The sequence below is a fragment of the Barbus barbus genome (assembly GCF_936440315.1).
Source record: "Barbus barbus genome assembly, chromosome: 38".
Lineage (NCBI taxonomy): Eukaryota > Metazoa > Chordata > Actinopteri > Cypriniformes > Cyprinidae > Barbus > Barbus barbus.
Genome location: NC_136716.1, coordinates 13,718,379 through 13,739,374, shown reverse-complemented (window position 1 = coordinate 13,739,374; position 20,996 = coordinate 13,718,379). Strand labels below are relative to the sequence as shown.

Sequence of the window (20,996 nt, the reverse complement as noted above, 5' to 3'; positions counted from 1 at the left end):
TTTGCAAATGCAATTGTGGGTTTTGGGGTATGGTTGAATAATAGGAAGCCTTTGAATACTAGAGCATTCATTCTATTACTTATGGGCTGCAGCATAATTCATTACTGCAGCTTAGTTAGGAGTTATATAAGAGCCCCATTCCTCAAATATCACACGGTGCATGTCGAAGCTGTTTGATGTTCCCTATAAGCAACGAGGGGAGGTTTATATTTTCATCTCCTGCACTCGCCATCTCTTCATTCACTTCCACTGACGTGTACAAGTTCATGAAACATATTAAGTCACGTCTTGACCTCAAAGTGACCTATAATGGTCACAGTCACATTTTTATGATTCTTCTGTATTAAATGTCACTCATCAGCTGTGCAAGGTGAAACAGCCAATGAGAAGTTTCCAGAGAGCAAGACAAATAAATATGGAAAGAAAAAAATAAGACAAGAAATGAAGAGAAAATATATTGTTATATAATTAAAAATATATTTCATTCACAACCAGCCATATCATCATATATAACAGTATTAATAATTAATTTGATAAATTAGGGATGAGAGATCATTAGGAATCAATCGGTTTCCCAAAAGCATCGTAAACTTAAGCTGATCGTAAAAACGATCGCACGAATCATCTTAGACTTGCGTACCGTATCCCAAAACCATCATAACTTAAGTAGTACTGGAAAATCTTCGTAGATCTACGAGTGCTCTGGAGTAATCAGGCAGATTACACCTTTAACTTTCTTCAAGTGAAGTGAAGTGAAGTGACATACTGCCAAGTTCGTGCTCTGCATTTAACCCATCCAAAGTGCACACACACAGCAGTGAACACACACACACACTTTGAACACACACCCGGAGCAGTGGGCAGCCATTTATGCTGCGGCGCCCGGGGAGCAGTTGGGGGTTCGGTGCCTTGTTCAAGGGCACCTCAGTCGTGGTATTGAGGGTGGAGAGAGCGCTGTACATTCACTCCCCCCACCTACAATCCCTGCCAGCCCAAGACTCGAACCCACAACCTTTGGATTACGAGTCCGACTCTCTAACCATTAGGCCACGACTTCCCCTTCAAGTGCAATGTGATTATAATTAAAGCTTTTGATTGTACTTTATTGTAGCCTACACTTTATTACTCGTTTTTTGTTTAAATTAATTTATAAATTAAATAATTAAAAATGGAAAAAAAATAGAAATACACATTTAAATTAAATGACTGAAAAAAAAAAAAAAAAATCTGTTAATGCCGAAAACCAGCCATATATTGGACCCGGAAATAACGTCTCTACAGATATTACAATAATATAATATTAATCTACAAGTATAATATTAATGTAACATATATATATATATATATATATATATATATATATATATATATATATATATATATATATATATATATATAAAAAATATTATATATAGTAGATTAATATACTTATCACTATTATATTAGATTATATTATCTGAGCTGTCTGGAACGCAAGATTAGGTTAACATTTCAATAAACGAGTGTGTACTACAAATACGAGCCATTCTATAAATGGACATTTCAGCAATTCACAAACGGATAGCGACTCCTAAGTAGCACTTAAAGCATGGCTGTGTGCGATTGTGTTAAGTGCATTTTTGGGAAACGCACGTGAAACAATAACGAACGTTTGTAAAATGACTCGTAGAAAACGCTCTTAAGCACTAAGATCAATCTTTATCGGGAAACCCGGCCCTGATTATTATGTTTATTTTATGGCAGTCACGTAATAAAAACAGATAGTATAAAATTGTTATACTACTTGGTAAATTATACTATTTTTGTAAATAAGAGACTACAAAATAAAATGATTTATTTTAAATTATACAAGAGAATTTAGGCATCACAATATAATGTACAATATAAAACTATGTTCACTGTAAAATTTGTTAAAGATTAAATTCAGTGTTATTAAATTATAATTGTTTTGTATAACTTGGAAATCCGCAAGCTAGTACATACATCAGTGTGCAGCTGTATATACTCCTTTTCATTTAGTTCTAGAGTTAAATGTTTAACCATTTTCAGACGACTGAGGAAAAACAAGTATCTTACTGTGTACTGGTGAGGAAAATCTTGCAAAATTAAAAGATTTTGGTGGTAAAGTCACAGCAAATACTCCAAGAGATGCTTACATCCCTCTATAAGAAACTTGAAGCAGTAATTTGTCCACGAGGCTTGCAGCTGTGTGTGAGGACGATCCTCTGACATGGCAGGATGATTAAAGGATTTTAAAGCAAATTACACGCTCATGAGCATAGAGTGCCCATTTTGAGGCAACCAGAGGTAGCTCCATTTCAGCAGCTTTCTGCCTGGGAGGACAACAACAGGAACCACAGTAATGGATTTAAAGCACTTAATCTAAGTCTCACTCGTGGTAGAGAAAAAGCAAGATAAACATCCAAAATGCCATATTTGTGCACTTATGTTCATTGATATACCAATTTCGTACTCCCAAGGACAAGTGAAACAAAAAATACCTCGAATGCACCATTAGGTTTTTTGGCAGAGCAAGAATCAGGTTGTAGGAATCCAGCTCAGATTTGCAAAGAATTTGTATTTAATTTCTTAATATTTCTTTCAGATCTGTTTTCCTGCATTAGAGAAGAGGCAGAGCACAGAAAGAGAGTTTGTTTACTGTCAGCACTAAGGTATTTCTGCAGCTGCTGAGACTCTTCCAACAGTTATATCATGACTTGGATGTGTTTGGAAGTGTGACAGTAAGGCCCTCCAAGCAATTTAGAGTATTGCTTGTGATCTCAAAGTGTTGGGTGCCAAAACTGCCTGATTATTGATTATCTACTGTTTTGCTGTCAGAATGAGATTTCAAACAGCTAATAAATGTGTCATATTTTTACTTTAGAACTGTTTTGCTTGTAAGCAGTGCTTCAGATGAGATGACTTTTTTAGTGCAAAAAGCAATACTTTGGATAAAGGACGAAACGGTTTCATGTTAAAAACACCTTAATGACAGATTTGTTTATTACAAACACACAGCTTTTCACTCCAGTCAATCAATGGAATATTGTGATTTTTTTATCAGCTGTTTGGACTCTCAATCTGACGGCACCCATTCATTGCAGAGGATCCATTGGTGAGCAAGTGATGTAATGCTAAAATTTCTGCAAATCAGTTCAAATGATAAATTAAAACTCTGATATCCGATATCTTGGGTGAGTACATTTTCAGCAGATTTAAAATTTGGGGTGAATTCTTTTTTTAAAGAAACGATTTCTATTCTCAGTTACAAAGCCAGCACTGTCACTGGATAATGCACAATTTCTGTTTTCAAAGTTCAAAAATATTCTGTTTTTAAAAACTAATTGCAGAGTAAAGGATCACATTGTATTCACTGACAACCAACCAAGCTTATCTCATCAACCACCAGTCTTAACACCAATTCACATGAAATGTTCATTTTTTTGCCTGCTAACAACCTCAATGCACACTGAACACATTTAAAAAGCAATTATCTGCCTTTCTTATTTAGGCATCATTGCAGTGTCTAAACACGACTGTCAAAATAAAACGTTGGTTTTTAGCCTCACGGTACTAGACGTGCAAACCTCTGATAATAATCAATTTCTCTTCAGTTGGCACTCAAAAAATAACTACATGTCAGCATGTCAGTATCGGTTCCCCCTCCCCTACATGTTTTCCCTGTCTCCTTCTCTCTCTCACACACACACACACAAAACATATCTAGACTGCTGTCCAACAAGGCCAGATTGCATCTAAGCTCCTGGAGTGCAATAGTGTGTCTTTCTGCCAAAACCATGCATATTCTCTAGGTGGATTGCTATTGTTTTAATAGACAACCATCATAATAATGCTTTGCAGAACCTCAATCGAACAAAAATGCTGCTCATATTTTATGACTGTATATTTGCTATGCATGCTTACTTAAATGCATCATGCATAAAACAAATCCCATAATCTTTAAACCTCAAAATTCAGCGATGATAAACAGGCTGAATATCATAACATTACAATATATTATTAAGCCTCGACATTACTAAAATGAAATCAAAATGTAAACGACAGGATCCCATTTACAAAGCGACAGAACCGCCACATGAAATAATAAAAAATACAGACAGAACGTCAAAGCGCAACATTACCTTTTTCTTCAGGCATCGTCTCCCGTAATCACGACTATTCTGTAAATAAGAGAATGAGCCTGTCGTTTAAATATATACAGTATTTCAGTGGAGCACAGCGGTCTGGTGCATGTTAATGCTGAGCTCCTCTCGCGAGCGACGGAGAAATGCGCTTCATACAGCGCGCGTCACAGCGATACTACAGGAATGAACGCAGGTCATATGATTCCCGCCTCACACTCCAGCTATTGCAGCAATCCATTATAAATAGAAGCTTCTCGATCAAAAACATGACACCCCTTCCCAAATATCTGAGGGCGTTTACCGTATTTTCTCTGTGTGAGGTTCGCAGCTGGACTATCATTTAGCCCAGTTGGGAAAAAACAATATAGGCTATGAATCGACCTGTTATCACCGTGAGAAACATGCTGCCTGCAACCATTCAACGGTTTCAGCAGGTTTCTTATCTATCAGGTCTATTTTATATCATTCTGTATCAGGACACTGGAATGCCATCAAAATATATTTTAATATAATGAAGCATACATTCCATAATTTAATTTCCAAATGCTGCAAGTCTCACATTATTCATAATATAGCCTACAATTAAATCAAATTAGGATAGGCCTATGTACTTTAGGATTTAAAGGCTGTCTCCTCAGATTATTATTAGGCGTATTATTATTATTATTTATACTTCATCTTGAAGAGACAACCCAAAAAAATATTGTTCCATTTTTCTAGCACTTTAATTAGTGAATTAGTAAAAAAAAAAGTGTTTAAACTATGAAAAATATAAATAATAAGTTTAATATAAAATGGATATACAAAAGGTTATAGCTAAACAAAATAATGATGACAATTTTTACTATGTGGGATCTCCCAAATAAACATGAAACAGACCAACTGCATCCGTTGCTATCCTATAATGCCACACTCAGCCCTATCTGACTCTAACCCTTTATTTTATTACTACATACCTTTGCACATGAGATCATGCCTTATATTGACTCGATTGTGTTTTCCTTGTCATTTTGAAACCACCTTTCCTTGGAAAAGGACTGGATTGTGATGGATTGGACGCCTGAGATTTTATCATCAGTGCTCTATTAGCAAGACCACACTTGAATGCAGTCGCTCAGATGAAAGTTCTGAAATATGAACAGAGTCATAGCAGGCATTTATGAACCGCAGAACTTTTCACACACCCGGTCAATTTAATTAATGCATTCATCAGGTTAGAGGGGATCAAATCTTTTCCAGTTCTGAGGACCCCTCAATCCAGCTCCATCTCTGTACACAGTTCACTCTTTGATGTCTAATCGCGGAGCATGAGTCAATGTCATATTGCTATCTCACTCTCTCACATGTCCTCTATAAGTCCTGAATAATGATCAAACTTGTGAACGGGCAGCTAGCACCTGTCAGGGGCTTTTGCAATAAAGGCAGGAGCCATTTCAAATTCCAACACTTACTTACGACAGTACAAACTTCACTAGAACTGACTGCAAAATGTTTTTCTCCTCTCCATAGAGATTTACTTTAACAAAGTTAAAGATCCGTGTTCAATGGAAAACAAAACAAGTAATTAATTACGGATTTTTTTTTACTGTGCTAAATTTGCTGCCATAAGCATTTGGCTTCAGTTTCTGTCAGCACCATTAAAAATGATTGTTTAGACACTGCTGAAAATCTGTGCTGGCAATCCTTGGAAAAAAATAATGAAAGAGGCATTGTTCTAAAGTGAGAGATGGCAAAACAGAAAAAAGGAGCGATAGAGTGAGCGAGCCAAGCTCGGCCTTCAGAGAAAACACATTACATAATTCCCTTTGTATGATTTGCAAAGATAGAGAACATGTGCCTGACTAATCTGTGCTCATTTTTCTGTCCGTCGAGATGATTTATTTTAAAAGTTTGACACCCTGTGGGCGTTTTCTTCTCTGTATGTCATCATCTTAAACAAATTTGCTTACAAATATTATAGGATATTTTCAGGCAATTTATCATCTGGACATCATGATCAATAGAGACAGTAGGATTGCCAGAAGCAGATAAATTGGCAAACACCAAAACCACTTAAGTTTAGGATACCCAACCAAATCTACAAAGATAAGCGTTACACATAAGTGACCTCCTCCGGATATATTAAGGTAAACAGAATCTTTTTAAAAGTATTTTTAGTAATAAAAAAATAAAACCGATAAAATGTGTGTAATTAATGAAAAAATTATAAAACAAAAACTATATCATGTAAAATTGTGAGTGTGTGTGTGTATAGTTCATTCATATGTGTAAGAGAGAGTGTATAGTACAAGCAGTGTTTGAACATTGGTTTGAATTGAATATTGTGACTTCATCAGGATCCAAAAAAAAGAAAACAACGTATAGACTCACAGAGACACATTCTGTATAGCTCAACTTCACTCTCTACACTTTGACCTACATTTAAAAGTCCTTCAACACTTTTACTTCAACTTCATCCTATATCCTCTTTGCCTGAGCTAATGGAGAGAGTAATAGGGGCCACAGAAGGATAGAGATAACAGAGAGAGAGAGAGAGAGAGAGAGAGAAACAGGGATGGGGATGTACTCTGCTTGCTCCAACTCAGACACCCTTAAGATTCAAGTTATGAATAATTTACAGAGGTCATTTACTCTCTCCACATAACCGGAGACTCAGTACAGCAGCGGTATTCAGGTGTCAAATCTCATCATATGTAGCTGAGGGTGAGAACTACAGTACATTAGATTATGGAAATTCATGGAAAACCACGAAGACAACTAATTAAACCATTTAAAAAATGTTTTTTTTTTTTTGAAGTTGTAAACCAAAGATTACTGGAATACGTTTTACAAGAAAATAATGTTTCAGTCTTTCTACTTTGAACATCCTGTTTAATTCATTGCGTTGCTTGCTTTTTTTTTTTTGGTAATTATCTTAATCGTTCTACATTTTTAGTTTGTCAAGAGTACAGTAAGCAACATTTTATGATGTGAGAGGAAAGCCGCAATTGAATCAAACGTCGAGAAAATAAAGCAAAACTAGGTGAGAACAAAAATATTGGAGTCATTTTCTTTATTTATAGCTAAATCTGATTAATTAGCTGAAGTTATTACACAAACACCTGCATCATTAACACCAGTTCGTCATGGTTTGAACAACGGATTTGTAAAGTTACTGCGGTTTCATGAGTAGTTATTTCTTCAAAAACGCATTGCACTATTTTAGCAAAAACAGCGAGTTGTATGGAAAATGCATCCCTGCCTGACACAGCAACACTAGTTCAACCAATGGTGTATATGGCAGGACTATCTGTTTGCACAACTACTGGCAGACAGGGGCGTGTTCTGAAACCTGCCTGGACGTTTTTGTCAAAATTGATTAAGTTATTCAAAAAATATTGTATTATAAAAACAGAGGTTTGAGTTCCGGTTTCAAAAAAAATTGTTGAAATTTCACTGCAATTTTCCTTAAATATTTAACCAAAACATACCAAAAAATTTTTTAAATTAAAATCTTCTGATTTGTAGCTCCTAAGCTGAGAACACTGACCACCAGTAAATTCAGACCTGACCTATCAGTTTAGTACGAGGATGCTACATTCTGGATTTGTCCCCTTAACCTCAGCACTCTTCTGGTTACCGTGGGGGGATGAGAGGGGTGATGGGTAGAGAATCATCACACTCTGCTGTAACATTCCATTCCATGCAAAAGATACACCAACAATATACACACACACCAAGCTCAGAATTCATCAAGGGTTTTGGGCAAAAAAGCCACCAACATTAACAAAAAATTCACCTTAAATTTAAGATAAGTTGACCAAAAAAAAGAAAAAAAAAAGACAGACCTGAACTAAATATGATGGTCACGATGGCCAATCGTGGCCAATCAGCTACATTAAGTTTATTGCTTTCTATCTATCTATCAGTGCTGTCAAACGATTAATTGTGATTAATCGCATTCCAAAATAAACGTTTGTTTACAAGTGTGAACCGTATTGTTTTTTTATATATATATATATATATATATATATATATATATATATATATATACACATACACACACACACATGCATGTATATATTTAAGAAAAATATGCTGTTAATATTAAATATATTTATATATAATATAAATATATAAATGCATATACATGTAAATATTTTCAAAATATAAACTATGTATTTATGTATACATAAACAGAACACTATGTAAACAAAAACTTTTATTTTGGATGCGATTAATCACAATTAATCGTTTGACATCACTAATATATATATATATATATATATATATATATATATATATATATATATATATATATATATATATATATATATATATATATATATATATATAATTCTTTCCCAGTTAAAATATGAAATAAATGTGATGTGAAATAGTTTTGAAAAACAATTCATCAATGGTTCTGTCTGTATAACAATTATTTATTTTTATAATAATTCAGATATTTTATGCGCACCACCTTTGAGCAGCAATATCAAATCAGATATAGCTTCTGTTTAACTGTGTTACTCTGTTAAAGTAAAAATTACTGTAAAAGTCTTGATTAATTTTACTGAAAACAATCGATAGTAGTCTGATTAAATGAAAATTTATATTTAATTATTTCACATAAAGACAACAGATATTTAATATGACAAAAAAATGTTAGGTTTTTTTTTTTTATGTCCTTGAAAATCAATTCCAAGGGCAATTATTGCCACCTAATGGAAAATATATTTTCTGAGCCTGACACGCAAACAAACTAGAACATTGTTTTTAATCTGCGAATAAGAATCATAGAGCCAATTCAAGAACCCTACATAACACAAAGCAGTTCAACAAGAGGTTTTCTTGCTGAACCAAAGGAGCTGCCTTGACTTTTGGGAAAAGAGACATGCTTGATCAGACAAAAATGACAGTCTGAAGATATATTTAGACATATTCAAAGTGAACAAATTAAGGAAAGTGTATACATGCGTGCAAACTGCTTGTAAAATGGTTGACATTGTTTCTATATCTCATGAATAAGCTGGCAATAAAATGGTCAAACCAGATGCGCCTCCATCTGGGGTGACATGCAAACTGTTCATGAGCACTGACTCAGCAGTATTATATTCAGCAGAGCTACATTCCAATAAAATAATGAAAATGTTCAAAGGAAAATGCATCTTATGAGTTTTATTACTGTTGTGCAGAGGCATGGTACAATCATAAAAACATGTGACAGAGCAAAAAGTTATTTTGAACTTTTGAAGACAGTTATCAATGCAGAATATGCACAGACACACACAGTCACAAGTATAGCAGCAGGTCATCTCTTCACAGCTGGCCTTTAGGGTAAACAGAAGCCTATTTTGCATTAAAGTGCAAATAACTGGTTAACAAATGACTTTTGCCTTTGAGTACAAACTCAGCTAAAAGCAAACACCAATATCAAATTTCAAGTCATTAGCACATACATGTACGCAACCAAATGTTTAATGGTGTGACTGTATAACATTTCAATAACTCAAATACACGCACATCTGTGTAAATTGAGTCGCATAAAAAATTAAAAATAAATAGTGTATTACGCATTATGCTCATGATAGTTGCAGAAAGTGATGTCCAAATAAAAAATTAAAAAAAAATAAATGTGTATTTTTGACAAAAAAAAAAAAATTATGTAGCTTGAATAGCTCTGCTCCCAACCACTAGAATATGTAAATAACCACACTACAAAAAGAGTGATGTTCTTCCTCAGTAATTCTGGCGAGTTTTACCTTGTTTTCCAGTGCAAAGTCTAAAGATTCTTAAATCAAGATACTTCAGAAGCAAAATATGAAAACGTTTCATTTTCTGTGAATCCAGAATCGAAAAATCAACTCAAAAGCAAGTTGTCATCCGCCATTGACATTTGTTTTGAAACATTTAATTTAGATTTTCTTAACATGAAAAATATGAATGTTTAGATATTTGTATTGGTAACCAATATACTGATATTCATCTTTTGCAATGCATGCAACATTTAATGGAATAACTATTCATTTTAGACTTTTGCTCTGATTTAAAACCTTTAGAAGGTCTCAGTTTGTAGAGGGGCCGTTTTAAGAATGACACATACCATTTGTGGGATAATGCAATCAAAAAACATGCAATATTAACCAGACACTCAGAGCAGACCCATTGATGCACAGCAAATGACCAACAGACCTTAATCACTTTCAAAACTGTTTTATGGAGCTTTTGTCTACTAAATGTCTCTTCATAAACAAGTTTCTTCAGATAATCCGTATATCGGTAGTAAACAACAGTAGAATCCACTGAACACGCTGCACTTCTATCATCACAGCCTTGATTTCACTCCTGTCAAGTTAAATATGGCGCTACTGTGATGGGGAGGTGGGGTGTGTTAAACCATATGTGTATAGAATACACCGATACCGTTCTTGAAATGTCCCTACAAACACACCCGCTGATGATGAAATGGCATTATCCCAGCATGCATCCAACCAAGACTCAATTAACAAAACCAGCAGGGTTCATGCAGAAGGCAAGGATGTATATTTCAAACACTTTTTCATACGTGATATCCAATGTGTGTCTCCTTTTTGATATCTGCAGGTCAGAACGGCACCGTAAATGGCTGAAAACAGCATCCATGCTATTCTTCAACATTACGTGAAAAATGAGCCTTCTGATTTTGTCCCTACCGTAGCTAGTGTTTGATGAATAAGCTGGAGGCCATTCCTCTCACAGTCCGTACCAAAAAAACCAGGACAAGGAAAATATCACAGGCCCACTCTAGATTTCAGGGCTAATTGCTAGTGCCTGTTTCTCAGGGACTTACTGTAGCAGGAGTGACATCACCAGCTATTTCTCTATTTGCTTCCAACAGCTGATTTTTTTTTTTTTTACATTCAGCCTGCTCAGTTTCTGCAAAGACCCAAAATCTTTCATTGTAACCAAATACCTTCTAAAAAGAAAGTCTTAACTTGCATAATGCAGCAGTTCTCATCTGGTGGTTCACAACTAACCTTACAATCAACATCAAAATAAAGAGACTCATCAACTTTTAAAAAGGAGGAGATATTGACATCTTGTGTTAAAGGGCTTATATCCAAACTCAGTATTTTGGTGCCAATTTATGTCATTAACGCCAAATTTGCACATACACTGTGAAATGGCATTTATATGTACATCTTGACAGACTGTTTACTGCTGCTCAGACGTAGCATAAATGCATTATAAATATATAACCCAAACTAATAGCAAATAGTTCACCAGCAATGGGTACAAATCTGTGCCAATCACAGTGTTTTGTGCTGTAGACGCCTGATTCATTTTTAATATTTCACTTTAAGAACTAAAAAAAATAAATATTTACATGCCACAGTGTTGGGACAGCACTTGACGCCTTATATAAAAAAAAAATTTGTGTCCTCAACTAAACCCAGTTAAGAACTGCCCTAATGTGCTAGCCTCACTCCAAAGTCACTCCCATGATGATTTAGCTAGTACTCTGATATTACATCAGTCAGATTCACACGAGTTGAATTTCTGCCACAAATTATGCAGACCTGTAAATAAGGTTATACAGATGTAAATTAACCAAATTATGCATCAGTTTGGTTCACATACCGTTCCAGAAGATCATTTTTAAAGATAAATAACATTAGTTTCAAACTAAATGTATCACTCTTCATATTCAAATTAAGCAACCACTTTATGAACCTTACAGAATATGTAGAAAAACCATTGGCATCAACGGTCTCGTTAGTCTACTTATGATTGCGATGCTTTTAGGAAATGAAACCCAGGATAGAGGTTACAGAACATTGCCACAAAAAAGGGAACTTGCAACTATAGACAATATTGATTAAGGTTAGAGATTGACCACCTTGACAGCAAAATCAACTAATACCTGAGATTGTGCAGACTATCCTTCTAACACCCTCAGTGTTAACTTAAGATAGCACATAGTGAATGACCTATACCTTTATGCACCTATACTGCCAGAAAAAAAGGGTGCAAAAATTCCTTTAGGGGTACAACGGCTCAAAATAGCACCAAAAGAATACAGATTAATCTAAGGTACTACGCAACCTTTAGGGGTAAAAGGTACAAAGGTATCCACATCTGACAGTGCAAAAGAAATAGATCATGACTATGCACAGGATTGGTTTTGTTAATATAGGAAAGCAGCATCTTTCAGACTTAAGATTTTTAAGACTTTACAAAAAAAAGATTTGTGGATAAATTGTGCCAGTTCTCCAAATAAAATTAGCCCAAATAAACATTTCCTTTAATAAAACCCTTAATAATCACCGTATTGAAGTTTTCCAACTTAAAGGGTTTGTCGTCACTAGCTGACACTATTGAACACGCTACACATCACACGAAAAACAAAAGAGACTGCCTTTACACACCTTTGACAGCACTACATTACTCACAACAAGGCTGCACTGCAACATAATGAGCGCTGGTGGATAGGTGGGTGGAACCAGACTACCCCGTACAGAGACAAATCTCCGGCCTTTTAGGTAATAAGATTAGTATACGCGACGCACTCCCAACAAACTCACCGGTGCTCATTGTTATCCGCAGACCTTTTCAGACTCCAATGTCATGTATATCTCTAGATCGCCATTCACGCCGAACCATCAACGCGCTCCGTGCATCTTTCAACCGCCCGGTGCACAAGTGCTCGAGCCAACGCAGTAATAGTAAATTTTTTAAAAAAGGTCGCGAATTAAGCCCTCGCACCTCTGACTGACGAAAATTCGTTATTATATGCTGTAGAATCGCTAATAAACGTAGTGCGCAGCGTTGCAGGCGCATGCAGGAGCGGGGTGTTGCCGTATGGCTGTGATGCGCGTGTGCGTATTTGCCTCAGCACCATTCCTGCACGAGACGCACTGTGACCGCGGGCGGCTGGGAAATGGAGTTTATGGCCGCGAATCAAACTCAAGATCAGCCACAGCAATAATCATATAAACGAAAGAACAATTAATCATAACGTCACTTTAAAGCAAAACTCACCACCCAAAGTGAAGATTTCCATTTGTATTGTCCCAAGAAAAGAGCCCACTCAGATATCTGTAACAGGACATAACTGGGGCCCCCACAACAAGCCTCCACTGGACACTAATAACCACCATTAGTCAAAGCACAAACAGTGCAGGACGAGTTATGCACAGTGACGCCACGCTAAAAAGCAAGACTAATAATCTACAGACAATAATATATGAAAAGGCATGTAAATTTATGGCTCAAGATATAAAAAGGCAAACAATTACACTTAAATGACAGTGCTGAGCAATATTGAGATACTATTATAACTTCCACTTTCCATTTTTAAAGTTGTTTTAAGTAGCTTTGTCATTTAAGATTTCTAAATATACCTAGTTAATTTCAGTACAAGTTAAAATTAAGTGAAATTCAATTAAGCTTTACTTCAATTAACAAATTGATGGTTTTAGTTCACTGTATCAACCCTGATATTGAGCAAACGCACAATAGGAAAATATGCATAAGCAAATTAACGCCATCTAGTGTTGAGGTATGACCGCTTGTAGTCTTTGCCATTTATGAAAAAAATAAATACATGAGCTTGACAACCACTAATACCACAAGTGAACAAGTCTGATTGGTTAGGCTCTAACAGTTAAAGCAAACAATCAGCACTGTTAAATGAAGTTGGTTCAAGACATCTTACTTGGAAAGGGGGGGTGGGGGGGCTGGGCAATACTAATTGGATGACAGACCAAATTAAATGAAACTTTATTTAAATCTCTTTACAATAGTTTATTTACACTTTAAAAAAATAAATTAAAACACCAGCTGCAGTTTATTAAAAAGCATCAGCATGTGTTATTCGGCCCCACTTTGTTACACAGATAGTCCATAAGATCCTGCAACAAGAGCCACAAATGTCTGGTTATGCTTCATTTCAGGGTCTCTTTAAAACAACCACATGAAATTATGCAGGATTTAAACTGCTCACTTTGATTTTTCGCATCTGATGTACAGCCGCATCATCCAACAACTCAACATTGATGTCATCTTTATTGTCTTCAGAAAGGAACAATGTCTTCAAAGACAGAAAATAACCATTATTGAATGTTAAAATAAATATTACACAAAATATTATAACTCACTTCTCCATGGGAAGTTACTATTGTGGCTGTCGCCATCATTTCATCACCAACGGAGCGACTCGTTTGTCTGTTTATCAGTTATATTCATAATTTATGAATAAAAAAAAAAAAAAAAAAAAAAAAAATAATTGTGAAAAGCCAAGTACAAGAAATTCGCTGATAAAAACAAGTGAGGAAACATTACCTGAATTTACCCAACCCAAATGCCTGATCACTGTTTTTTACAAACCGACCTTGGGTTCTTTTTGCACTGACAGTTGAGGTAGACCTGTCAAAGAGAGCAGAACTTTAGGAAACAGCCTAACATGTACAAAAGCTATTTTTAACCCTCTGGTACCCGTCACTTAGGCAACCAATCACAATCCTCTTCTGTCAGAACAGACTATAGAAAAGACAAATTAATGGAAAATGTACTATATTGTTTTAATTTCTATTCTTTAACATTTTCTATTTTGAGGGGATTTTGTAGGACTGAAGTATTCACCTATAACGTATGCACATTAAAAAAAAAAAAAAAAAAAATTAAGGTATTTAAAATCCAATGCATTAAAGGCATATTGGTGCCACCTGATGAGGGAAAAAAAGATTATGCAATACCAAGTAACCACTAGATTCCTGTATAGCCCCATTTATAGATACAGTATACAGCGCTGTGCAATTCATATTTAGGGGTTCAAGCACGAAGCGCTGAAACCCTATTGTAACTGTTAGGATTTTTTATTATTATTCTTCCCTAAAACTGATCGTGCAGAACAATCCGTAAGGCCTAGAGAGCTGAAACTTGGTCAGATGGTAGTAGTCCAGCCTTCTTGTCAGATACCAAGGCTCGCCCCAATCGGCCTATGGGGGGGCACTACTGCAAACCAAAATGTGAAATCGCTCATAGCCCCTAAATCACTTGTCGTAGACTCAAAAAATAAATAAATAAAAGACATACTTGGGTCAAAAGCCTAAAAAAAAAAAAAGAAAAAAAAATTGCAGTGCGAGGTACATTTTTTCTACAAAATTGAGCTGTCCAAAACCTACTTTTGCGAACTAGTCCTAGGTTTTTTGCCCAATCTGAACCAAACCAGTTCAGAAAAATTCTCTGGACAGTGAATATCAATAATCAAAAAGTTGAAACTTCTACTCGTCACAAAGGGGCGCCAAAATGTTCGAAAGCGGAGGGCCAATTTTACGAAAAAGGCTATAACTCGTGAACAAAATGAGATATCTTGACCAAACTCGGTACACGTGTAAGAGCTCAATCTTCGGTCAAAAAAAAAAAATTGACGCTCTGCCACTTGGTGGCACTATAAGATGGAAAAAAACAAAAATGGCTATAACTATGCAAGCGTTAGTCCAATTGAAAATTGGTATGCAGTGTCTATGTCCCATGTGCCATAAGTGTCTATGAGGATATTGACGCATCTCAAAAAACATGGCCACCATCGGCCAATGAAGTTTGAGCACCTATTAGACAAGGTTAACGGTGGCTGATCGGAATGAAACTTGGTGGGCATATTTGATCCATGGCCCTAAAGGTCTGTAAGAATTTAAGAAATCGGCCCCTAGTTGGCGCTAACGAGATTTTTTGGCTCTGTAATCACGTGGCGTTTCACCCATCTACACAATATGCATATAATGTGATAGGTCTCCACATAATGAACAACTTTGCCTCAAGAACCATTGCCGTCAATCAAATCGTTCATTAAATATTCTCAAATGTGAAAAACCTACTTTCTCTGGTTTTTTGCTCAATCTCGATCAAACCACTGTAGTAATATTCTCTGTACTCTCTAGATCAATAATCAAAAAAAAAAAAAAAAAAAAAAAAAAAAAAAAAAAAAAGTTTAATTTTGTCCATTGCTTAGCTACAATGGGCTCATTTAATAAGGGGGTGTGGCCACATACCAAAACGCCTATAAAACCTAAACGAAAGCTCAACTATGAAACTTGTTAAACATGTGACATATGACTTAACAAGTATGAAAAGTTTCATGGAGATCGGACCACAGGTGGCGCTATAACAGTTAAAAAAAGCCTTCAAAAACACAGTATTTGTATAGAAAGTGACCTCAAATTGTAGAACATGTTCATATATTCACACAAACACTAGATCTCCATAAAATTTGATAGATCTCCTGATTCTGAACAACTTTGCCACTGGGACTAATACGGTCAATCAAGTCGTTCATGAAATACTCTGTTAAAAACCTACTTTTGCGAACTAGTCTCTGATTCTGCTTAATCTCGATCAAACCACTGTAGTAATATTCTCTGGACTCTCTAGATCAGTAATTATCAAAAATATTGAATTTTGTCCTTTGGTTAGCTGTAACGGGGTCATTAAAAAAGGGGTGTGGCCAAATATACCCAGATGCCTATAAAACCTAAACGAAAACTCGAAACTTTACTAAACTTGAAAACGTGTCAGATGACTCTTAAGCATGCAAAGTTTCATGGAGATTGGACCATAGATGGCGCTATAACAGTGAAAACGGCCTCTAAAACACAGTATTTCTGTAGTAAATGACCTCAAATTGCAATAAAATGTTCATAATTCACTTATACACTATATCTTCATATCACACGATAGATCTCATTCTGATCAACTTTGCCCTTCTAGGTCAATAATTATCATAAAGTTGAACATTTGCACTTGCGCAACTATAAATCGGTCATTTTATAATATGTTCTTTTCATAGTGTACCCAAAGGCCTATGAATCCTAAAAGAAAGCCCTCAAATTCTCAAAACGGTGTAAAATGCATAATTTCATTCTAAACAAGCATGCAAAATTTGAAGAGAGATTGGTCAAAAAAAAAAAAAAAAAAACTAATTATAATAAAGGTTAAAAACAATTTGTATGACAAATTGCAATTTATAACCACTAGATGGCAGCGGAAGACCACTAATGGGCTCATTCAACTAACTCAGTGGTTCTCAAACCTGTCCTGGAGGACCCCCAGCCCTGCACATTTTGTACGTCTCCCTCGTCTATCACACCTGATTCAACTCATCAGCTCATTAGTGGAGACTGCAAGACCTGAAGTGGGTTTATCAGATAGATTCATGCTCAGATATTATAAAATCACTGTTATAACATTTGAAATCGCATTTAGTCAGAGTTTACCATTTTGTTCATACAGACATACCACAGGGTTTCCGCAGGGTCTTAAATTTAGTTGTATCAAATTTAAGGCCTTAAAAAGTCTTAAATTGTACAAGAAAGTCTTATGATTTCAAGAGGTTTTAAATTTGGAGACGGAAAGTCCAGGATTGGGATATGGCTGAATGTGACGATTGAACTTCAATAGGCTATGATTTCATTAAAAAAAATCCAGTGCTGCGCTGTTTTGTTTTCGGTCTTCACCGGGAAAACCAGTATATTTCAGCCAAACGCAACACTTGCTGGCAGAGAATGAATCAGTTAACAGGTTAAACTAGTGCGTGTACGAGTTTCACTGTACGATTCAGGCTATTAAAATGCATTTAGAATGATCACATACTTTAATATATGGGGACAGAAAATGTATAGCCTATATTTAAAGTATATAATTTCATATAGTTAATCTCACAAAGAGTGCCAGTCCTTTCTTCAAAAGTCAGCATGATTACAAATGTGATTTTTATTTTATTCAACAGTTCAATAAACAAGTTATTAATAGACTTACGTTTTAGACACTATATTTCCTGCTTTTGCTCCATTTCTACAACAAAATTTATTCCAAACAGCACTGTTTTGCGTCTCTGACCAACATGACGGTGATTCGTTCCTGAATTAATCAACCTTTTAAACGACTCGGTTCAAATCGCAATGACTCCCTTATTAACACAGTGACTCGCTGCCACCTGCTGGCGGTTTTAATTTCACATTTAAAGTAACTTCATTTTTTAAAATAACTTCAAACATCAGTTTTCAATGTTTTGTTTCAAATATCAAAACATAATGCATTTGTAACCGCAGGTTATAGCATTCTGTGTCCCTCTGAGCTGCATTAAACTGTGTAAATACACCTAAATGCCACTTCAGATGCATTGCAAAGATAAATTGTTGATACTGATTTCATTTGCTTGGTAATAGCCCAAATGCACGAATTTGACTCAAAAGATGCACACTATTAGAAAAAATGGCTTAAAGTTAAAAATGCCCATAAAACTTATTGGAAAAGATTAATTTCCATCACTGATGTGAACTGACCACACAGACTATGAAGAATATAAAAAATAAAAAAAAATCAGGAGTCAGCTGTCCGTGGTAATCTTTAAGATACCAGCACAATAAAATATAGTCTAATTATCGATAAAATCCCAGAAAATATCAAGATATCATTTTGTCAATTTCGTACAACCCTAATTCATGATTTAATTTATATAATAATTTATTGATAATTGTTAAAATCAATAATACTTTTGACTTATCCATTTTCTTAAAAATGGTTTAAAAGGCTGAAATGTAAAGTTTATCATTTTATAAAACTTGGTAAATCTTTTGGTAGTCGTTTTACAGTTTAATAGACATTGAAACTATAGAGTACTATAGACATTGCCCGCGTATATGGAATTAATTTTATTTGTGCAGGTCTTAAAAAGTCTTAAATGTGACAAATCCAGCAGAAATCCTGTAGCTATCGGTTTACAATTATGCAAGATTATGAGTAAAACCTGAAAATGACAAAAACTCTTAAAGAGAGAAGACTTGCAATAAGTATTGTCACTTATCATTTATTTCAAATATATATCTCCGCAACAAAATGAGAGCATGTCTGTGTGTCTGTCTCTGTGTGTGCGTGAGAGCCTATTCTCCATTTTGGATGTGTTTAACCGTCAGCCATACATCCAGGTTGGCCAAGACCACTTGTGCTTGAACCCCGGTTATTTTCATGTGCATTTGTATATCCACACATTAAATCAGACTACTTCATTGTGACTGATTTGTAGATTGTACCATTCTCCAATGAGCAGCCTAAAAGGACCAGATTAAATCAAATTTAGAGTTTACCTCAGACTTCCAGTGCTCTTACTGTTGTGCAGGGTTTTCTTAGTGGGTTTCTGTGATGACAAGGCTCATAAGTAAAATTTAAATTAGGCACCCACAAAGATGACAAATGGAGAGTCAGTACCTTTGGGCCTTCAACTGGAGCGGTCTTGTTTTGAGCTGATGACCTTTGTTGGCCTACTCTGGCACTCAAACCTAAAAGAAATTAAAGCTAACCTTAAAGGCTGAAAGTTGCACCTTAAAAAACACTTTAGTTGGACAAACCTTTTTTGCTTGGCTTTCGAGATAAGGGCTTCTGCATTTCTGGAGATGCACACTAAAAGAAAAGAGAAAACAACCACCAGTACTGATGCAAGAACACCAGAGGACAGCAAAATCATTATTTTACCGTGAGCGCCATAGTGACCTCCCCCACAGACGTGTCATCATCTGAAAAACACTAAAGATTATAAATAATAATAAAAACACCAAGACAGGACAAACAGGCTCTGCAATTGCCGTACCATTCATTAGGTCTTTTATCAGCGTGGTGTGGAGCGACTGCGGCATTTTCATCAGCTCTATTTTGAAGACTCGGTCCACAGTGGCCAGTAATTTGTTCAGATTAGCCTCCATCTCATTTAGTCGGTCCTGGGCTGTTCCAGTGCAAGTAAAATGGGTTCGCTTATAAACAAACAGGAGAGAGCATGTACTGACTGTAATACATGACTGACCTTCCTTCTCAAACTGCTGTATAAACAGCTCCTTTCTCTTGGTAACTCTGATTTTCTGATCATAGTTGTGCTGCCCGTCAGAATCCTGACTGCCTTTTCTAGTTCTCCGTAGAGCCATGCTAATAATTACACGAGACAGAACTTCAGGTCTTTTTATAAACAATACAAAATTCAGAGCAGGTGTTCACCAATTACCTTCTTCTGTTTTAATAGCGATTGGCAAGTCACTAGCGCCATTTACTGGCCTGTAGCACATACTGGATCAGATCCAATACGTAGCGGATGTTTTGACGCGCATGCGCAGTATTTGATTTTAATTTTTGGGGCTGTCATTAAAGCTAGTATTAAATGTAAATTAAACTGTAATTGCGAGATATATAGGTGTGTTTCACAGGCTTACACAAATTATAGTATACTGTTATTTTTAAACCAGTAGTGCAGGCTATTCAAACTTTTTTTTTTTTAAGCAAGGTAGTTTTGAATGAATCATATTATTTTTTATTAGTTTGATTCGTTTTGGAAATACAAATCTACTAATTACAATTTAGTTTGTTCTTTATGAAAAAAACGGGTTCTATTGTCTTGTTTTCTTTTCTCCATAATAGTCAATAATGGAGTATATATTGGAATATATTGGAAATGTCAGCTATGCATATGTACCACCTCCAATCAGATGTTTCAAATGTAAAAAATATGGGCATGTTGCGGCAGTCTAACAGTGATGTGCTAGATGTAGTGGTAACCATGAATATGGAAAATGTGAGCAAGGGGCACATTTAAAGTGCTGTAACTGTGGAGGAATAGTAAAAATCATAATCAAGGCAGCTGAAAAACATCTTCAGATTGAGGGAATTACTCTGGAACAAGAAAATGTTGGTGATTGGTGATAAAGAATTCAAACATCACGTTATATGCATTCAAGAGACATGGTTGAAATCACATTTAGATTTTGTAATACAAAGTTTTATAACTATTCGGAAAAATAGACAGATAGGTAATGGTGGAGGGGTGGCAATATTTGTTAAAAATTAAATTTC

The 20,996-nt window shown here is 35.5% G+C and overlaps 2 protein-coding genes across 5 annotated transcripts in view; both read right to left on the bottom strand.

The window, feature by feature from the left end:
- The window catches only part of ablim2 (actin binding LIM protein family, member 2), a 64,147-nt gene extending 51,158 nt beyond the window's left edge, over window positions 1-12,989 (bottom strand). For 2 of the 3 annotated variants that reach the window (XR_013783192.1, XM_079398441.1), the window contains exon 1: window positions 4,143-4,384. Coding sequence is in view for 1 of the 3 variants with exons in the window: in XM_079398441.1 (XP_079254567.1) it covers window positions 4,143-4,158 (16 nt within the window). In the remaining 2 variants the exon portion in view is untranslated. Of the gene's footprint in view, window positions 1-4,142; window positions 4,385-12,691 lie in introns of those variants that run through there. The other variant, XR_013783191.1, reaches the window with a different exon arrangement.
- Window positions 12,990-13,866: 877 nt separating this feature from the next.
- On the bottom strand, window positions 13,867-20,236 carry cdca9 (cell division cycle associated 9). Of its 2 annotated transcripts, none has more exons than XM_079397537.1 (10): window positions 20,155-20,236; window positions 19,960-20,078; window positions 19,750-19,881; window positions 19,635-19,675; window positions 19,511-19,562; window positions 19,371-19,441; window positions 19,250-19,299; window positions 14,451-14,534; window positions 14,113-14,199; window positions 13,867-14,020 (listed from the first exon to the last, which is right to left on the bottom strand). In XM_079397537.1, the coding sequence occupies exons 2-10, from the start codon at window positions 20,075-20,077 to the stop codon at window positions 13,960-13,962; spliced, it is 696 nt and encodes a 231-aa protein (XP_079253663.1). In that variant the 5' UTR covers window position 20,078; window positions 20,155-20,236; the 3' UTR covers window positions 13,867-13,959. The 2 variants fall into 2 exon arrangements, with proteins under 2 accessions (XP_079253663.1, XP_079253662.1); XM_079397536.1 differs by adding an exon at window positions 14,267-14,333 and having other exon boundaries at window positions 13,874-14,020; window positions 19,960-20,162.
- Between the last annotated feature and the right edge of the window lie 760 nt (window positions 20,237-20,996).

Coding starts and splice junctions, on each gene's coding strand:
- cdca9 (XM_079397536.1), bottom strand. CDS start 20,077: ATGGCTCTACGGAGAACTAGAAAAGGCAGTCAGGATTCTGACGGGCAG. Junction 19,300..19,370: donor CTCCAGTTGAAGGCCCAAAG/GTACTGACTCTC, acceptor TTGTCATCACAG/AAACCCACTAAGAAAACCCT. Junction 14,334..14,450: donor TTTGGGTTGGGTAAATTCAG/GTAATGTTTCCT, acceptor ACTGATAAACAG/ACAAACGAGTCGCTCCGTTG.